The sequence below is a fragment of the Callithrix jacchus genome, chromosome 19 (assembly GCF_049354715.1).
Source record: "Callithrix jacchus isolate 240 chromosome 19, calJac240_pri, whole genome shotgun sequence".
Classification (NCBI taxonomy): Eukaryota; Metazoa; Chordata; class Mammalia; order Primates; family Cebidae; genus Callithrix; species Callithrix jacchus.
The window spans coordinates 8,939,302-8,960,184 of NC_133520.1; the positions used below are offsets into that span (position 1 = coordinate 8,939,302).

Genomic DNA, 20,883 nt, shown 5'->3' on the forward strand with positions numbered 1-20,883 from the left:
CAGATAGATGTAAATTAATTCTGCTTCTCATAACTGCTGGATTCAGCAAATTGTTTAACTTCTGTAAACTCAGCTTTCAGATCTTTAAAACTGAGATTATGATACCTACTTATGGGTTGAATATGAAAATTGAACAGGTTAATGAATGCAAAGAACTTAACATAGACTATGACCTTTATTAGTGTTTTTAAAAACAGAATGTAAGAACTGTCAAAGTACATCGTGTTATGTGAAGAATGTAAAATCTCATGTGAAGGACGTAAAATACGATTGTTTACATTGCTATCCTTGAGTAATACACTTTATGAAATAGATAACAGTACTATTATAAGCACTGGAAATATGTTTATACAAACATACATTTTATTTTTTTAACTTATTTTTTACATTTTAATTTCTATAAATTATCTTGCCGGTTTAGCTCTTACCAGCCTTGAAGGAGAAATAAAGCCGTAAATGACTGTCTCTGTTTTCCCATGTCTTTCAGTAATGTATCCTGCATATGCAAAATGGGTGCAGTCACACAGAGACCTGCCCATCAGGCTCAATCAGTGGTGCAATGTGGTGGTAGGTGTACACTCCCTCTTATATTCTTTAGTGATTATTCACCTTCTTTTTTAAAGCATATTTTGTTTTTATTTTCAACGGATTAGGAGTATGGAAGTATTTTTGAAGTGTTTAAGATCAATCATGATTTTTGATTACCATATAAAATGGTAATAAAAATTAGAAAGTGGCTGGGCATGGTGGATTACACTTATAATCCCAGCACTTTGGGAGGTCAGGTGGACAGATCATTTGAGCCCAGGATTTTGAGACCAGCCTGGGCAACATGGCAAAAACTACATCTCTACTAAAAATAAGAAAACTAGACAGGTGTGGAGGCATGCACCTGTAGTCCAGCTACATGGGAGGCTAAGGTAGGAGGATCATTTGAGCCTAGAAGGCACAGGGTTTCAGTGAGCCATGATTGTGCCACCACACTCCAGCCTGGGTGACAGAGCAAGACCCTGTCTCCAAAAAAAATTGGAAAGCTCTCTGTAATGACCAAATGGTTTTCTTGCCTCTTCCAGCGTTGGGAGTTCAAGCACCCTCAGCCTTTCCTACGCACTCGTGAATTTCTTTGGCAGGAAGGGCACAGTGCTTTTGCTACCATAGAAGAGGCAGCAGAAGAGGTATGAAGTTATTTTCCGTATTAACTATGTTCCATTTCTTTGTTCGGGATCTGCTATTTTGTTATTTAAATAGCTATGTAACGCCTGTTAAAAGCCAAATCAAATTAATTCAAAGCAGTTACGTGGATTTAGGTAACTGCTTATTGGAATGTTATTAATAAGGAATGTATGCTCTTTTAAATTTTCAGGTGAAAATACTTCTGGGCTTTAATTTGTAGAAAATTATTTTTCAGGAATGTTTCATTTTGATCCTATATATCTTTTGTAACATTTATTTTCTTATATTTTAAACATATACATTTTTTAAAATTATTTGACTTCTTTTTACATTGCTTCGTTGAATATCTTTCTTAATAAATTCACACTGGCTGCTTTAACCTTTTCATAAAAAGAGGCTTTTATTGTTTGAATTGCTTTTCCCACACAATTAGTCTTAAGTAGTGCAGTTTTATAGATTTTAGTGAATAAATATACCCCAAATTTGAACACATTTACATTTAAAATGTTACAGGTCTTGCAAATACTTGACTTATATGCTCAAATATATGAAGAACTCCTGGCAATACCTGTAGTAAAAGGAAGAAAGACGGAAAAGGAAAAATTTGCAGGAGGAGACTATACAACTACAGTAGAGGCCTTTATATCTGCGAGTGGAAGAGCGATCCAGGTATCAGACTGCCACACAGGTTAATAGGGCACTATCAGCACAGTCCATGGACAGATGCAGTAATTTCTTCTGTCATCAAAGAAGTAGACTTTTAAAATATAAGTATTTCATGTACTTTCGTATAATAATTTAAAGCAAATCTATCCCATTCCTCTGTCTCCGTGGTCCATTAACTCACGGTACGTATCCTGAATTACTAAAATATGAATTACTTTTTAACCGTTGTAAGTAAAATTACTGCTATAAAAGGGGCTGCCCAGAGCAAGACACTTGTAAATAGTATTTTTTGACTAATCTGAATCTCTTGTTATAGTAATTATGCTTATATTTAAAAACCTCATTTAATGTAAGAAAGGGGAGAAAAAGAAGTCTAGTGCCATTTTTAAGCATGTGATCTTATAGTAATCATGTTCAAGGGCATAATGCGTTACTAAAATTCAAGCTTATATTTCTCTCTCTATATTAGGGAGGAACATCACATCATTTAGGGCAGAATTTTTCCAAAATGTTTGAAATCATGTTTGAAGATCCAAAGACACCAGGAGAGAAGCAATTTGCATATCAAAACTCCTGGGGCCTGACGACTCGAACTATTGGTGTTATGACCATGATTCATGGGGACAATATGGGTTTAGTATTGCCACCCCGTGTAGCGTGTGTTCAGGTAAGGAAAATATGTCTGTTTATCATTCATTTTATAAAATACAAGCCATTATTTTACTAAGGGAAATTTGAAAGGATGATTTTCTGAATATCATTCAGGCAGATATCTCTGATAATAGAAACATAGAATGCAGCCTAGACCCTAGTGTTGTGTAACTGTGTGTATCATTTACATTATTTATTATTTCTTACTCTTTTAATTTTTAAGCTACTTATATAAACATTTTTAGAAGTCATTTTTTAAAAACTATAATAGGTTAAATGAGCTGGGCATGAAGGCTCACACCTGTAATCCCAGCACTGTGGGAGGCCAAGGCAGGGCAGAATGCTTGAGCCCAGGAGTTTGATACTAGCCTGGGCAACATGGCAAAACCCAGTCTACAAACAATTAGCCAGGTGTGGTGGTGTGCGCTGATAGTCCCAGCTACTAGGAAGGCTGTAAAAAAAGTAAATATATATATGTACATTAAATATAGTAGGTCAGATGAAAATACATTAAGCATGGGTAAGTGATTTGCAGGTAATTAGTAGACATTACGTATAGATTAGAAATCACACAAGCTGATTTGTGTTAAGAATGTAGTCATTAGTAGGTTTTGACTTCTGAGAGCTCATTGCTTCTGCATGCTGTTTCTTTGTTTAATTTTGGGACATTGTGCTGGATTCTAGGTGGTGGTTATTCCTTGTGGCATTACCAACGCACTTTCTGAAGAAGACAAAGAAGCGCTGATGGCAAAATGCAATGATTATCGAAGGCGGTTACTCAGTGTTAACATCCGAGTCAGAGCTGATTTACGAGATAACTATTCTCCAGGTTGGAAATTCAATCACTGGGAGCTCAAGGTAAATTTCTCTGTTGTATCTGTTACTCCTCAGCACCTGCAAATTGAGTTTAGATTTTCCTCTGCATATGTTTTTATAAAACTTAAGGCTTTTCATTGCTTTCCTCTATTTTGATAGTTGTGAGTTTTTTTTCTTCTTCAATGAAACTGTTGAGTACTGGCACAGTTCATAGCTTTGTAATAGTGATACCTAAATTTAAAGTAGTTTTTGTGAAACCTATTTTTATTATGTTAGATTAAAAATGATCTTGAAGCCCTCGTTTATGATTAACAAACATCATGTGGCTGGTATACTGAAATGTTGATGCCAGGAATTCATATAATGTTATTTATATAGTATGACCACCAGAATAATGGTACATGGACATCTCTTAACTTTCTGTTATAGCTAATAGTGAAACATCCGAGATTAATTTTATACTTGAGTTTTCACAGCACATTGTTTCGTACCAGTTTGTTGATTTTTATTTTGTGTATATAAAGCCGTCTAAATTCTGCTTTATTGTTTGCTATGTAACTTTCGTTTATTGCACATTGTCATTAATACATTATCTGTGCCCTTAATTCTGTTTTATAAACTTCTGGGATTTAACATTTTTCTTATGCTGGAAGAGGGAATCTTACTAGATCTAGAAATTAAGGATTGAGACTCTATAAACTCATATCATAGACGATGGGATGAGAGAATGTATTGAGATTGTAGCTGCAAGCTTTCAAATTACGGAAGCTCAGCAATATTGGAATTTTTAAGGATTTATACGTCTAGGATTGCCAGAGTTGCTAATATTTATCATCTTATTTGTTTCAAATGGCCCCTGATGTAAATCTTGCGCTGAGGAATAGTGATATCATGTTGATATTAATACCTCCCTTTTATGTAATATAACTGCTTCTTTACATGTTCTCCTGAACATACATTTTTTTCATGACATTTCCTTTTTCATTGCACTCTTTTTTGCTCACTTATAAATTGCTATTGTGTGATGCCAGCAGCAGTTTCTCTAAACTAATTTCTACTTAACTTAGGTTACAAAAGGTTAAAGGAGAAATGTATTGCTGGCTGCTAGCACGATTAAAAGGAAGAAACTGTCCACACTCATTCCTGAATTCCTCTTTTTTCATTTCCCATCCTTAGACTGACGTGGCTTTGTCTTTGCCACTCTTCTTTTAGTGCCCTGGTGAGCCTAGACTACGTTGGGGAGGTATTCTTGGTATGACTTGGGTCTGCTACAGCTTCCTTGTCCGTATTCCTCAGGAAGGAAAATAAAGCACCTACGTTCTAAACTTGCCTCAAGTTCAAGAACATTGAGAAAGAGAGTGCACTATCTAGTGGAAGATAACAGTTATACTTTTTAATGCCGCTTTCGTTCCATTTAGTCAAAGAGTCTGAGAAAATATTTTAGGAGATACGGATTTCTATTTATTTGACAGTGACTGACTAAAGTATGTGAGCGATGTATACGTGTATTTTGAAACTTACTCAGATTAATAAATGAGGTATAATACGGTTTGGCTGTGAGGCCAGAACCCAGCAACTCCTGTAATTCTGCTTTAGTACCCCTTCCTATATTATGAAAATATAAAGGGGAAAATAATCTGAATTAACTTTTCTTTTTACTATGTGGAAGGATTAAATTTTGTGTTGCTGTTGAAACAAAACACAAATCTTTTTTTTTTTTTTTTAATATATTTTTATTGCATTTTAGGTTTTGGGGTACATGTGCAGAGCATGCAATACAGTTGCATAGGTACACACAGGGCAGTGTGCTTTGTTTGCTTTCTCCCCTTCACCCACATTTGGCATTTCTCCCCAGGCAATCCCTCCCCACCTCCCCCTCCCACTGGCCCTCCCCTTTTCCCCCCTATAGACCCCAGCAAAACACAGATCTTTTACAGTTAAATTTGTAGCTAGTTTTAGAACAAAACTATCAACAAAGTATTTGCCTATTCTATGATTTGGCTTCAGATGACCTTTCCAGCTTTCACTTTTCATTATCCCGTTTCATATGCCCTTTTCTCTCTTCTTCACAAACAGCCCGTTTTTTCCACCTCCGTGTATTTGCTTGTGGTTATTTCTTCTACCTGGGTTGTAAAAGCTTTTATCATGTAACAGTCACAGACTTACAATAAAGCAGGTTCTGTACAAATAATTAATTTTTCCTGGTTGAATTGTTTGAAAATAAGATACTAACCCGATGCTCCATCACCCTGCAAACATACTCTTCTACGTAATCACAGCACAGCCAACATAGTTCAACTGGCATATTCTCCTGCATAATACAAGTTAAGTGTCGTAATGTTCATATACTGCTGTAGTCTAATTCTAGACCCCCATGCAGCTTTCAAAGCTGTCTGACTAGTGTTCCTTTATAGCAGAAGAATCTAGTTCAGAATTATGTGTTGTATGCAGTTATTATGTATCTTTATTCTCTTTTAGTCTGTAATCATTTCTCAGATTTTCTTTATCATGATCTCGACACAGCACGTTTCTTATTAGCCTTTCTATTAATGAATTTATATTTTTATAGATCCATGGTTTCCATTTTTATGCACTGGGTTATAGAATCTGTTACTAACATCATTTGTTTTGATGCTTAAAGTGTCTCTGGCTTGACCAAGAGGATCCCTTAAAGCTGGCTTTTGTGTCCTCTTGGCATTCTCCATCATTCTTTAGGTACTTCCCTCCTTCTTGGCACAAGATGTTGTAGGCTTATGTTGTACTTTCTCTCCCCTGGCCCAGGAATGAGCTATGTCTCTAAGAAGTTCTGGTTCTGTTTAGTGGAGAATGGTATTAGTGCTGGGTATGCTCCTTGCTTTTGAGCTATCCCTTCTCCCAGGCCTTCTTAGTAGTTGGAGCTACTGAATATGTATATGTAGACATCCGTACACACATACAGACACATGTACACTTTTACCACCGTATTTCTATATCTATTTATATATGTTGAAAACCAAGAGTTTATAGCTATACTTTGAATTCCAATAAAGAAACCACATGATGGACCAAGTGCGGTGGCTCATACCTGTAATCGTAGCACCTTGGGAAGCTGAGGCAAGTGGATGACCTGAGGTCAGGAGTTGGCCACCAGCCTATCCAACATGGCAAAACCCTGTATCTACTAAAAATACAAAAATTAGCTGTGCATGGTAGTGGGCACCTGTAGTCGTAGTTAGGAGGGTGAGGCAGAAGAATCACTTGAACCCGGGGGGGCAGAGGTTGCAGTGAGCCCAGATTGCACCATTGCACTCCTGCCTGGGCAACAAGAGTGAAACTCTCTCAAGGAGAAAACAAAAACAACAACAAACACCACAGGATGCATTCTAGTTTTTTCCCCATTTTGTGCTTGTAATTCCCTTTTCTGACAATGAAAAACCTAGCTCTAATTATCCTTAGTACATGAATTTATTTGATGTCACCAGTCTCTCATTGCCGTTGTCACCTACTCCCCTGCGTGAATGAGCTCCTTATCCGTCATGGGTTCTGTCACTCTATGCAAGACTGTTCTCATGCTGGATGTCCTCTCACCTGACTCAAGCTCAGACACCCGCTGCAGGCTACCAGTGGCTCTCTCCTTTTTCAGTGTGGGATCCGGTCTTACTGCATTTCGCTGTCATGTCCTTTTAGTGTTCTTCAATCAGAAGTAGTTCGTCAGACTTTCATTGTCATTTATGACACAGGCATTTTTGTAACTATAGGTCGGTTATTGTATAGAATGTTCTTTAATTCTGATGAATAATTTACTTATTAATTTTTACCTTCTCCAGTAACTTTTCTTCTCTCTTCCAGCTGAGGAATAGTCTCTCACTGCTGACTTTCTGTATTACTTTTTATTGTTTGTATTTGTGTCTTATTTATTCTACAAAGCATGAAGCTTCTTTGAGGACAAGATGTATTTCTTACTCATCTTTAAAATCTCATTGCACTTAGGACTGTATCTTTTTTTTTTGTTTTGTTTTTTGAGGCGGAGTTTCCCTCGTTACCCAGGCTGGAGTGCCATGGCGCAATCTCGGCTCATCGCAACCTCCGCCTCCTGGGTTCAGGCAATTCTCCTGCCTCAGCCTCCTGAGTAGCTTGGATTACAGGCACGCGCCACCGTGCCCAGCTAATTTTTTGTATTTTTAGTAGAGATGGGGTTTCACCATGTTGACCAGGATGGTCTCGATCTCTTGACCTCGTGATCCACCCGCCTCGGCCTCCCAAAGTGCTGGGAACACTGTATCTTACAAATGCATGTAATACATCCAGTATTCTACATTGAATGAATAAACGAAAATAATAAAATAATGTAATACTTAGCATACAACATTTTGCTCCATATTTTTTTTTATCTCATTTGATAAAATAAATCTTCTCTTGGGGTAAATAAGGACTTCCAGATTAATACCTTAAATTTTTCCTATGGTATTTTTGGGTATACCACCCAACATCTAAATTGTATGTAGGAGCACCTAACTTATGAAAATCCCAAGTTAATTTTAAAGGATTATTTTTTCAAAAAAATTATTTAAAACCAACTGTTTAGCAGATACGGTCCTGGGCCCTAAAAATGAAATGTTTCCCTAAACCTTAAGGATTTTTATCCTGTTATGGGATATCCATTCACAAGGATTGAACATTTACAAATCTTAAACTTGCAGTCAGTCCTTAAGTTGCTTTGGAAGAACAAAAGAGCATAGGGAAGTGGTTCTTAAACTGTAGTCCTAGGACCAGCAGTGTCTGCCTCACTTGGGAACTTGTTAGAAATTAAAACTCTTGGCCAGGTATGATGGCTCACACCTGTGATCCCAGCACTTCGGGAGGCGGAGGTGGGCAGATCAGTTGAGTCCATGAGTTCAGCACCAGCCTGGTCAACATGGCAAAATCCAATGTCTACTACAAATACAAAAATTAGCCAGGTGTGGTGGTGGGTGCCTGTAATCCCAGCTACTCGGGAGGCTGAGGCATGAGAATCAATTGATCCTTGGAGGCAGACGTTGCAGTGAGCCGAGATCATGCCACTGCACTGCAGTCTGGTCAACACGGGAGACTGTCTTCAAAAATAAACAAACAAACAAATTCTCAGGTCCCATCCCCAACCTACTATAATAAAAAACTCTGGAGGTGGGATCCTGAAATCTGCTTTCACAATCCTTCCAGGTGATCATAATGCTTGCTAAATATAGAGTACCCAGAATGAGGACTTCGCAACCAGAGAACACCACTGTATCAGAAATGAGTCAAAAATGTGTCATGGTACTGATCCCCTCAGTGGCTTGTGGTAGATTTAGCCTCACAAACCTTTCGTGTATCCCCGTTACTATGCAGATACATTTTCTGGATGCTATTTTGTGAGAAAAGTTGGGAATGCTGGCCTAGAAACGACTCTCCCTCTTTCTCCATGAAGAACTTCCTTTCCTTAGAACCACTAAGGCAGTAGTAGATTTTTTCTTTAGGTTTATGCCTTCTTACTGGAATAGGTTTCTATAGTATCTCTGCAGTATTACCTTGTTTTTCTATGCCTTTATTTTCTTATTATTGTTATTTTTTGTATAATTTACTGTAGATAAAGCCATGAATTACATCTGTATATTCAACTGGAGACATTCATATACCATTTTCACTGCCTTTTTTGTCTTATAGGGAGTTCCCATTAGACTTGAAGTTGGGCCACGTGATATGAAGAACTGTCAGTTTGTAGCTGTCAGACGAGATACCGGAGAAAAGCTGACAGTTTCTGAAAATGAGGCAGAGACTAAACTTCAAGCTATTTTGGAAGACATCCATGTCACCCTTTTCACAAGGTAGTTGCTCAGAATTGCTTATGTCTCTCTCCACATCTTCTACCACCTTTATACCAAGGAATATTTGGGGTTGCCCCAATTGGAAGTGATTATTCCCTCCCTCTGGGCCCTCATGCTGCTTAATTCGCCACTCTCTGGGTTTTTTACTTGTATTATGGTTATTTTTCTAAGTGCCATCTGCTTCCTACTAGCTTTGCGGCAATGAAGTTTCTGTCCCCTGGATTAATTTGCATTAATTTGGATTTAGGTTTATTTATTTTTATTTTTTTAATTTTAGAAAAAATGAAAAAATTCCAAATAAATAGATAGCTGCATATAGATCTAGGTTTTTATGAGATATAAATATGAGGGCTTAAGGCATTGACTGTCATCTGCTAGGTACACATTAGCAGTACCTGGGAAGCTTTAGTAAATACCAGTGCCTTCCTAGACGTATAATTTAATTTGTCTGGAGAGGGCCTGGCAACTATACTGTTAAAAGCTCCCCCAGGGGATTATAATATAGCCAAGGCTGAGAACCTCCTGATTGTGGTTGGGAATGAGGGATAGAGGAAGGCCTTAGGGCCGCCCTCACCGATGGAGAGAGTCTTTTAGAATCACAGATCTCAGGGCAGAGGCACCAGATTAGTGGCTTAGCTTTGGCACCTTATTTTCTTTCCTGCCAACCTGGAGCAGAAAGCAGAGAGGAAGGTTCACTACCACTGAGGATAGGGGCGCAGTTTGGGAGAGGGTGGTGTCTGCATCTTATGTAAGGGCACTTCTGTACTGATGTAAAATATATATAATATATATTTATCTTTTATACATATTTCCTCTGAATTTGGAAATGTTTAAGACCAGGGAGGTTTCAAAAATAACACTCCCATAGGTGATGTGTTAATGCCAGAAAAAGAATGTTGGTCATTAGAGATATAACCGCAGTAACAAAAGTTATGATGACCTGTTGTGTGTGTAACAAATGTCCCATGCATTTAAGGCTCACAGTAGTGCAATGATAAGATAACTGTAATATACGAATGGTCACTGTGAGTGACAGACTTGACATTCAAACTGAGTCCTTCTGACTGCCAGGTTATTATGTTTTCATTAATTATGTGTTTTATAAAACTTGGTCATAGTTGTGAGAACAATTATGTATTCTTTTCTAATTTGTTTGGTAGGGCTTCTGAAGACCTTAAGACTCATATGGTTGTGGCTAATACAATGGAAGACTTTCAGAAGATACTAGATTCTGGAAAGGTCAGAGACTTTCAAAAAGTTTTTAGTATAAAAATATTTCAGTAAATTGTATTTTAAGGCTCATTGCATTTATACATGATATTAATCCCTTTTTAAGTCAATCACATAAAAAGATAGTACATTACTCAACATTTTATATATATATAAATATATATTCTCATATAGTCTTTGTTTTATATTTAAATGTATGTTTTATATATAAGTATATAGTTGTGTGTGTGTGTGTGTGTGTGTGTGTGTGTGTAGAGAGAGAGAGAGAGTCAGTGAGTGTGTATTTGTTTTTTACTGATTTCCCCAAAGCATTACAACATTATACCATTTTGGGGTAATACTTTGAACTGATTATGTGAATTTTTTCCCATGTCTGATATGCTACTTTCTAAAGAACACTGATTCTGTATGCCTCCTAATTTCTTCCTTATTGAAAATCTCTGTTATTTCAGTTTCATGTAAGTTCCTAAAGTAACCATTGCTTAGCTTTAGAGCTCTCATATGCGGCTGCCTAAAACAAGGTGAAAAGTCAGTTTCTTTCCATTCCCTGACCATACACACTCAGCTCTCAACTGACTGAACTGTCTGAATAATGAGAAGAAAAGCATTGCTCATTCTAAGCCTGTTTTTCAGAATGGGGCTACCTGGCTCCTTAGAACTCCATAGGCTTTCCTTAATTGGTTTTATTTATTGGGGATATATAGCTGTTTCAAGCTGAAACTTTAAATTTTCATAAAGAAGAATTTCAGATATGTAACATTTTAAATGGTATACATGTTTGGATATACAGCCAACCTTGTGTCTTCAGGTTACAAGTGAGAAAACCATGGGCTGTTGTCTAAATGAATACCCCAAACTATACAGAATTTACATCACTCTTCTGACTAGGTGTAATGCAGTTTCCTGTGTATCTTTTTTGTTTTTTAAATTCATGCTGAGAATGAGCATGAATTTATTAAAGCTTTAATTTTTATGATCATAATGTATTAATATGTCTCATTTCTTGAGCTGGGAAAATTAATCTCTCTGGCTTTCATTTTACTATTCTGTAAAATGAGTACAAAATATCAAAATCCTCTTCAGAGGCATAATTCTTCAGTATTTAGCCTTCTGTCCTTATTGGATTATTGCTTTTATAATTTTTCACCTTTCTGGGTTCTGTAATTTTTCACTTGACTCAAACTTCCTTTTTTGTGGGGGGATGTGGGGGACGGGGGACAGCGTCTTCCTTTGCTGCCCAGGCCGGAGTGCAGCAGCTCGATCTTGGCTCACTGCAACCTCTGCCTCCTGGGCTTAAGTGATTCTCCTGCCTCAGCCTCCCGAGCAGCTGGGATTGCAGGTGCCTGCCACCACACCCGACTAATTCTTGTATTTTTAGTAGAGATGAGATTTTGCCATGTTAGTCAGGCTGGTCTTGAACTCTGACCTCAGGTGATCTACCTGCCTTGGCTCCCCAAAGTGCTGGGATTACAGTCATGAGCCACAGTGTCCGGCCTCAAACTTCCTACTTTTAATAGAAGGCTAGAGAAGGGGTAGTCATCTGTAGCACCGTGTTTTTTCTTTCGCTTTATTCTTTTTTGTTCCATTAATTACTGAATTTAAATTTTTCCTTTATTGTAGAAATATGGTAGTCATGTTTGCAGTAGTCTATTAAAGACATTGTATAGGAGTTAAATCAATAGAGTAACAGTTAATCCATTGCTTTCAAAGAAATAAATGTGGGCAGGTATTGCTGGAATCATCTCTTCTATTCTAATTTTGGATAAGTTACTGTAGCAATTTCAGTAACTATTCTGAAGTAGAACCTGTGGTATTTTGGCTGTATATCCAAAGAACACAGGACCGCCCGGAAGACAATGTCTGTTTCTTGTATTCGGTGGACCGTTCCATCCCTCGTCTCACCTTGTTTGTCAGCTTAGATGTATTGACCATCAAGCAGCCTTTGAGGTTGTTGTAAATAACATGGTATTTACCAGGAGGGGAGAAGGAGGAAGAGATCTTTGAAACTTAAATGTAGGTGAAAGTTTGATCTTTCTACTTTTCTTTATTGGTATAAATGAAAAATTATATCTGGTTTTACTAGGACTTGATTTTAGTACATTTTTCCAAGGAAGAGAATCTTAATTCAATGAAAAATAAATACTATGTGTATATATTTATAATATTTATCACTGCTGCCATGCATTACTCGTCTCTTGTATTTATGATTTTTGAGTATTGCTGTTTCTTGTTACTGACATTTTCTACAAGGAATTGAAGACATTACATATTACAAAAGATTGTGTCATTTTTAAATGAATTCATTCATTTTTTGAGATGGGGTCTCATTATGTTGCCTAGGCTGGACTCCCAACTCCTGGGCTGAAGCAATTCTTTTGTGTCAGCCTCCAGAGTAGCTAGGACTACAGGCGTGCACCATCAACTATGTTTGTTTGTTTTTTTTTTGTTTTGTTTTTTGTTTTTTTAAAGCCAGGCACTGTGTGGTCCCTACTTAAAGCCACAGCTACATGGGGAAGCTGAGATTAAAAGATTGCTTGAGCCCAGGAGTTTGAGTCCAACCTGGGCAACATAGTAAGACCTTCCCTTTGCCTCCCCTCCCCTCGCCTCCCCTCCCCTCGCATCCCTTCGCTTACTCTCCCCTCCCTCCCCTCCCCTCCCCTCCCTCCCCTCGCCTCCCCTCCCCTCCCCTCGCCTCCCTCTCTTCCCCTCCCTCCCTTTCCCCCTCCCCTTGCCTCCCCTCCCCTCGCAGCCCCTGCTGTCCCTCCCTCCCCTCGCCTTCCTACAGAGTTTTGCTCTGTCACTCAGGCTGGAGTGCAGTAGCATAACCTTAGCTCGCTGTATCCTCGATTTCCCTGGGCTTGGGCAATCCCCCACCCTCAGTCTTTTGAGTAGCTGGGACTACAGGCGCATGCCACCACTCCCAGCAAATTTTTAAATATTTTCTGGAAATGGAGTCTCACCATGTTGCCCAGGCTGGTCTCAAACTACTGGTCCAGGCTGTTCTCTTCCCTCGGCCTCCCAGAATGTTGGGATTATAGGCAGGAGCCACTGCACCCAGCCAGTAATTTTTTTCTTAGAGAAAGAGAAAATCCTACTTTATTATGAAAATTGTTAGTTATGAAAATATAAACTTTGTAAGTTAACGGAAGTTTCAAAGAAACCAGACTTAAATTGTTACCCAAAGATACGCTTCGTAATTAGCTGCTAATACTTTATCATCGCATAACTAAAGAGAGAGATTAAAGTTTTTCTCTCATTCTGTGTCTCCCCCCCGCCCTGCACATAGTGTCTCGCTCTATCTCCCAGTCTGGAGTGCAGTGGTGCAGTCTTGGCTCACTGCTACCTCTGCTTCCCTGGGTCAGTCGTTTCTCCAACCTCAGCCTCCCAAGTAGCTGAGACCACAGGTGCATGCTACCATGGCCAACTAATTATTTTGTATTTTTAGTAGGAACAGGGTTTCACTATATTGGCGAGGCTGGTCTCAAACTCATGGCCCAAGTGATCCGCCAGCCTCAGACTCCCAAAGTGCTGGGACTGCAGGTGTAAGTCACCATGCCTGGCCTCATTGTCTTTTGCAATGAATTTTAAACAATTTGAATGTACTTTTCCCCATGCTTTTTGTTTGTATTTATGCAAATGATTTACCAACGTCGAATACAGGGAAGTAACTATGTTATTTCAGCTTTTCTATTTCTAAGTTTGTTTTCACTTCAGTTTTTATTGCACAGATACTTTGTATATTAAAATGTCTCTAAACGTTTATTATTTCTATCTCTGCTACCTTCTGTCTGCCTACCCACTCCCACCTCCAGGACTTACCTAAAAATGTATCACCTCTTTATTGTCTTAACCCAGATTAGCAAAAAGACAGTTCATCCACTTTGGGAATTCTCTCCACATATTAGAAATACATTTTACTGGGAGAGCATAAGAAACTTAGATAACTAATGCCACATCACCCTGCATTAATGTTCACCTAATGAATTCCTTGTTTTTCTGTCATTTCCTAGTCTCTATCTGTTTATCAGAGATGCCTTTTGAAACGTGTTACACCAAATCCCAAGTGCAAGGAAGGGTTTGCAAAAGGAGCCCAAGTGTGGACTGTGTGGCTGGGAGTGGTTGATGAGAAGCTGCTGAGGAAGCTGGAAGCATGTCGATGTTACCGCTGATGTCTCTTGAGTCTCCACTTGGATAGATCTCCAGATTTTCAGCTGCTTTTACACTGTATTTCTAATATGTGGAGATTATTCCCAACTTTGCTGTACATTTCATTAACTCTCCAGGAATATTTTGTAGGGCTACTACATAAAGGTTACTGCAGACAAACCTTATTTTGAGGTAGACATGCTTTAAAAATTAGCATTCACAACTAAGAAATGTTAATACTTGCTGGCCAGGTGCAGTGGCTCATGCCTGTAATCCTAGCACTTTGGGAGGCCATGGTGGATGGACTGCTTAAGGCCAGAAGTTTGAGACCAGCCTGGCCAACATGGCAAAACCCTGTCTCTACTAAGTAAATTACAAAAAAGTAGCTGGGTGTGGTGGCTCATGTCTGTAATTCCAGCTATGCCAAGAGGCTGAGGCATGAGAATTGCTTCAACCCAAGAGGTGGAGGTTGCAATGAGCCAAGATTGTGCCACTGTACTCCATGCTGGATGACAGAGTGAGACTGTGTCTCAAAAAAAAAAATTTTTTTTTTTTAAACTTGTCTAACATCCACATTTTGTTAAAAGAAAACCAGAGCTAGAGATTTTCAAACGGGTGGTGAATTTCCAAATTAAAGTCCTAAGTATCTTGATTCAGCCTTTGTTTTATGTAGTCTAAGAAAGAAAAATTGAAAGGACTTTTTTCTTATACAAAATAATTTTTTGACTTTAAAAATGATCCACTTGCCTACGTTACATGTTAGGAACACTGTGGCATAAAGTGCAGTTTGCCTGAATGTTAATTGTTATTGGTAACAGCGCCTGATAATACCAGGAAGATGACCATTTAGAGCGGCAGTGCAGGTGCAGTCTGGCTTTGAAATGAGGGAGACAGAACCAGAGTTCAACTTCTTTTCAGCCACTGCGTTATAGCCAGTTTATGGGGGAGATTTCAGGGTTCTGCAAAGATGTCTTTGTTATGTGTTGATGTGCTGTGAGTGTGGGTTTTGGATCATGGAAAAACATTTTTTTCTATCTTTTGTAAGTGAGCAGAGTTTCTAGCAGGTTTGCAAAGGTATCATGGCCTCAAAAGGGCTGGGAGACCTATCCTTTTTGCTTGCAAGTTTAATATAGAACTCAGATACTCTTTTTTTAAATCTATATCTTACTGCATTTTAGGTTTTGGGGTACATGTGAAAAACATGCAAATTGTTGCATAGGTACATACGTGGCAATGTGGTTTGCCGTCTTCCTCCCCATTACCTATACCTGGCATTTTTTCCCGTGTTATCCCTCCCCAACTCTCCACCCCGCACTGGCCCTCCCCTAGTTCCCCTACATAGACCCCAGTGTGTGAAACTCCCCTCCCTGTGTCCATGTGTTCTCATTGTTCAACACCCGCCTATGAGTGAGAACATGCGGTGTTTGATTTTCTGTTCTTGTGTCAGTTTGCTGAGAATGATGATTTCCAGGTTCATCCATGTCCCTACAAAGGACACAAACTCATCATTTTTTATGGCTGCATAATATTCCATGGTGTATATGTGCCACATTTTCCCTGTCCAGTCTATCATCGATGGGCATTTGGGTTGGTTCCAGGTCTTTGCTATTGTAAATAGTGCCGCAATGTGTGCATGTGTCCTTATAGTAGAACAATTTATAGTCCTTTGGATATATACCCAGTAATGGGATTACTGGGTCAAATGGAATTTCTATTTCTAGGTCCTTGAGGAATCGCCACACTGTCTTCCACAATGGTTGAACTAATTTACACTCCCACCAACAGTGCAAAAGTGTTCCTATTTCTCCACATCCTCCAGCATCTGTTGTCTCCAGATTTTTTAATGATTGCCATTCTAACTGGCGTCAGATACTCTTTCTACAGAATAGAATTGAAGGAGTTATAAAGACTGAATACTTTTCCTTTTCTTACTAGATTGTTCAGATTCCATTCTGTGGGGAAATTGACTGTGAGGACTGGATCAAAAAGACCACTGCCAGGTAAACATAATTAACTGATAAAACTTGTGAAGTATTGCAATGGAAAAGAAAAGCAATGTGCAGCTTAAATGAATGAAATTCTTATTTATTAATTTCAGGGATCAAGATCTTGAACCTGGTGCTCCATCCATGGGAGCTAAAAGCCTTTGCATCCCCTTCAAACCACTCTGTGAACTGCAGCCTGGAGCCAAATGTGTCTGTGGCAAGAACCCTGCCAAGTACTATACCTTATTTGGTCGCAGCTACTGAGGGATGGAAGAAACCCCCCCTTTAACTCCTCTCACTTTTTAAAACATTCATATTAGTATCTTCTCAGATACAGACCTTTTATGATTTTTTAAAAAATAGTTCTAAAAGGAAGTCACATGACACAATTATTATGCCTAAGTTAACAGTGGATAAAAGGCTTTTGTGTAAACAATCCCAGTAATAAATATCATAAACTCATATGGTTTTATGTATTTCTTTGTTTCTGAAATACTTGCATTATGTACTACGAGGAAGTTTCTACAAAGAGATGGAGACAGTTGAAAGCCAGGAATCTGTTGATCTCAGCACTCCCCACGTCTCAGACCCGGGATTGCCAGTTACATCCTGCGTTGATAGGTCTTGAAGCACTTTCTTTCCATAGCTCCTAATACTGAATCTGAGTCTTTCTGTTTAAAAAACAAAGCAAACCCACAAGTGGGAAAAGTAATAATAATAAAGATTTCCCTTGAACTGGCCCAGGGAACAAGAGATGCAAAGGAACAAAAGTACACGCTGCATGAGAACTCAGGGACTCTTCTGAATGTTGGTAGGAAATTGTCAGTTGAAAGCAGACTAAAGAGAGCATGCCTTCAGGACTCATGTCTTGACTACGTGTATTCCTGTACCTGTTAATGAAATTTATTTCAATTGACGGAAATATGTAGAGTCACAGTTTTGTACTCAGAATCATAACTTTGTATCGATTTACGGCAGTTCAGAATGCTTTATCCTCTTAGTATTTACATAAACTGCCTAAGTTCAGTTATAAAATGGAGAAAAGTCCTAACAGCTGTCTTACAGTTCCCCGGCCTCAGAGTAAGGCAATTAAAACAATGCCCAGCACATAATAAATAGCTGTTGGTGGTTATGGCCATGATGCAGGGTCAACTGGAAGTTGCTTCTAATATGTAACTCTGGTTCTGGTAGTTACTTTAGCTGCTTATTGTTTTTCTGCAAACCAACATAAATGCTTTTAGGGGAGAAGGCTTTTTTTTTTTTAACCAGTCTATGATAAAAGCCCCGAAAGTACATTAGAGATTATTCACGTTTTTCCCTGTAGCAACTGGCCATTTTGGAGGAGGTGGCCGTATCTGGGTGCAAAGACACATCCTCAGTCTTAAGCTTCGAAGCTTCAGATGAGTAGCACTAAGCACAGAAAAGCTTGAAGTTTGCCGCTTTAAAGGAAGTCCCTATTTAAAGAACCTCTACAATGAGTAATTTTGTTAAGCAGGTCATCCTTTACCCAAAATGCACCTCTGGCAAATTGGCTTTTTTTCATAAATTGAGGTTCAGCTAAAATATCAAAGTAATTTCTTGAGTGTCTGTGCTTTTGAAAAGAGTGCATGAACCTGAATGAAATGAACACGATTTTATTTGCAGGTGACAGCTGTAAACTAGATGTAAGACGGTTTGTGATTATGCGCCTCGTGTTCATTGCAGCAAAAAGAAAGCAGGTCAAGGCATATTTACTCCTGGCTTCGTTCACTGGGGCCAGTGTACTACATTACATCTTAGCAATGTCTGGTTCATCCAGGACACTGTGTTTAATACAGTTTTTCATTACGCCAATAAATCACATGAATCCTTGATGAGAATTAGACAGTAACAGGAAGCCATTCTTTGGCTTGCCAGTGAAGAGGATTTAAACCTTGATAATAGCATCAGAACAAGAAGCAAGCAAGGAGGAAGGCGTTTTGACTGGAGGGTGGACAGATCACCCTGTTTACATCTGTCTCTAGTTACTAATATTAGTTATCTGCCATATAACTTGCGGTGGTCAGGGGTTGCCAGTACCATCAAGAAGTTGGCGGAGGTAGCTACCACTCCCCTGTTACTTTCAAACACAACTTTGGTCTTTGCTTGGCACTTTGACTGTCTAGTAAGTGCTACCCATTTAACGAATTGGAGTGCCTGCTCTGCGCACGGTGCCAGAGGATACAGTAGGGACTAAAGCAAAACATGGCTTTTGTTTTTCTCGGCTGTGTCTCCTTGCAGTAGTTCTGTTTGAGATGCAAAATCGGGCAGTCGGTGGAAAGTGAGATGGGGCACTGAATGGGGCTGAATGTTGTCAGTACGAGGCCACAGTCCAGGTGACCCTGACTAAAAGGGTCTTAGCTAATCGAGATTGTCCCTGTCACCAGAAGCAGCATGCTGAGAACTTTGTAGTTGAGGTCATGCCTGGAAAGTTACTCTGCCACATTGTCAGGCTTAAAATAACAGGTAGAACCATATTTATTTTGTGGCTCAGTAGGCGATTCCGAACCAATGTCTGTTCAGTTTTACTGGAAAATGTATGAGGTTAGTACTGAATGATAGAAATGATAGAAAATATTTTATTAATATTTAAAAAGCATCATGTAATAAGGATATTTCAAAATATATTTGAAGTATGTCACCAAAATCAAATTTTGTGATGAAACAACTGTTGAGGAGGAGGTTGGAGGGATACAGAAGCTGGTGGTGATGATAATATCGGTATTACTTTATATGTGGTGTGGGTAAATACATAATTGTACCACATTTCCCTCATTCATTCTCTCACTCTTCTACAATTATTTCATACCTTTCTGCAAATATGAATGCCTTCTTTTTTTGACTTTTAGTTGGTCATCTTGGTTTCTCTTTCACTGAGACGACAGAAGCAATAAGGATTAGAACGTTTGGGACCTCCCACATCTGCCCACCTACTCATGTCCATACATTTCAGCTTCTCTGCTGCTTCAGGTTAACTCTCTTCTCAGAGTGGATGCCAGCCCCTCCACGCATGCACTCAATCTCTTCCCCCTTGTCTTCTCAGTCGTGGCACATCAACTGTCCCCTCTGTATGATCAGGTTTTCTTTCTCTTCTGATTCTTTACATCAGCTTACAAACACGCTGTTAGGTTTTCAACCTAAAAACACCCGTTCTTGACTCCACATCCCTTTCACTGTATAGCAAAACTCATTGAGAGGATTGTCTGCACTTGCCATCTCCAGTTTCTCTTCTCCATTCTCTCGAACCCATGTCTCATTTGCCCCCAGCCACTCGTGAAGATCGCCCATAGCCTCCACAGTGTGAAATCCCATCAGCATTTCTAGTCCTCAGTCCCACTGGCATTTCCAGCCCTCATTTTGCTTGCCCTCTCATCACTTGACTTAGCTGATTCTCCCTCCTCTTTGAAACACAGTTTTGTTTTGTTTTTTTAGACAGAGTCTCGCTCTGCTGCCCAGGCTGGATTGCAGTGGCACAATCTCAACTCATTGCAACTTCCGCCTTCTGGGTTCAAGTGATTCTCCTGCCTCAGCCTCCTGAGTAGCTGCCATTACAGGCTCAAGCCACTATGCCAGGCTAAGTATTTTTTAATTTTTAAATTCTTAGTAGAGACATGGTTGCACCATGTTGGTCTTGAACTCCTGACCTCGTGATCCACCCGCCTCGGCCCCCCAAAGTGCTGGGAGCCACCACGCTCGGCCTCAAAGTACATTCTTCCTTGGCCTTCAGAACACTGTATACTCTCCTATTTTCCCTTTTATGTCTCTAGTCCTCCTTCTCACCTATTCATATTTTCTTCCCTTCACATTTTCTTGGTGACCTCATCCAGTCTCGTGGCTTTTAATACTATAAATTATCAACTCCCAAGTTCACCCTCCCCTGAACTCCAGGCTCACTCAACTCCCAAGTAGCATTTCAATTTGGATGTCAACTAGATACCCCAAACTTAACATCATTTCCACCCCTTGCCCCATGCTGCTCCTACAACAGCAGCAACTGCGTCTTACCTTCATCTCAGTTGCAACATCGCCCTTCCAGGTCAAAACCCTGCTGCCATCTTTTTTGCTGTTGTTTTCGAGATGGAGTCTTACTCTCTTGCTGCCAGGCTGAAGTGCAGTGGTGTGATCTCAGCTCACTGCAACCTCCACCTCCCAAATTCAACCGATTCTTTTGCCTCAGCCTCCTGAGTAGCTGGGACTACAGGGGGCACAACTATGCCCGGCTAATTTTTCCATTTTTTGTAGAGATAAGTGTTTCACCCTGTTGCCCAGGCTGGTCTCAAACTCCTGGGCTGAAGTGATCCATTCGCCTCGACCTCCGAAGGTGCTGGGATTACAGGTGTGAGCCACCGTACCCGGCTCCTAGTGCCATCTTGACT

General features: G+C 39.4%; 1 protein-coding gene across 8 annotated transcripts in view; it reads left to right on the top strand.

Moving 5' to 3' along the window:
• The window catches only part of EPRS1 (glutamyl-prolyl-tRNA synthetase 1), an 84,066-nt gene extending 67,115 nt beyond the window's left edge, over nucleotides 1-16,951 (top strand). For all 8 annotated transcript variants that reach the window (XM_035280821.2, XM_035280822.2, XM_078356528.1 and 5 more), the window contains 9 exons: nucleotides 488-567; nucleotides 1,074-1,175; nucleotides 1,687-1,842; nucleotides 2,309-2,506; nucleotides 3,175-3,348; nucleotides 8,968-9,128; nucleotides 10,289-10,367; nucleotides 16,440-16,504; nucleotides 16,603-16,951. In XM_035280821.2, coding sequence (XP_035136712.1) covers nucleotides 488-567; nucleotides 1,074-1,175; nucleotides 1,687-1,842; nucleotides 2,309-2,506; nucleotides 3,175-3,348; nucleotides 8,968-9,128; nucleotides 10,289-10,367; nucleotides 16,440-16,504; nucleotides 16,603-16,753 — 1,166 coding nt within the window. In that variant the 3' untranslated portion in view covers nucleotides 16,754-16,951. The remainder of the gene's footprint in view (nucleotides 1-487; nucleotides 568-1,073; nucleotides 1,176-1,686; nucleotides 1,843-2,308; nucleotides 2,507-3,174; nucleotides 3,349-8,967; nucleotides 9,129-10,288; nucleotides 10,368-16,439; nucleotides 16,505-16,602) is intronic.
• The last annotated feature ends 3,932 nt before the right edge of the window (nucleotides 16,952-20,883 follow it).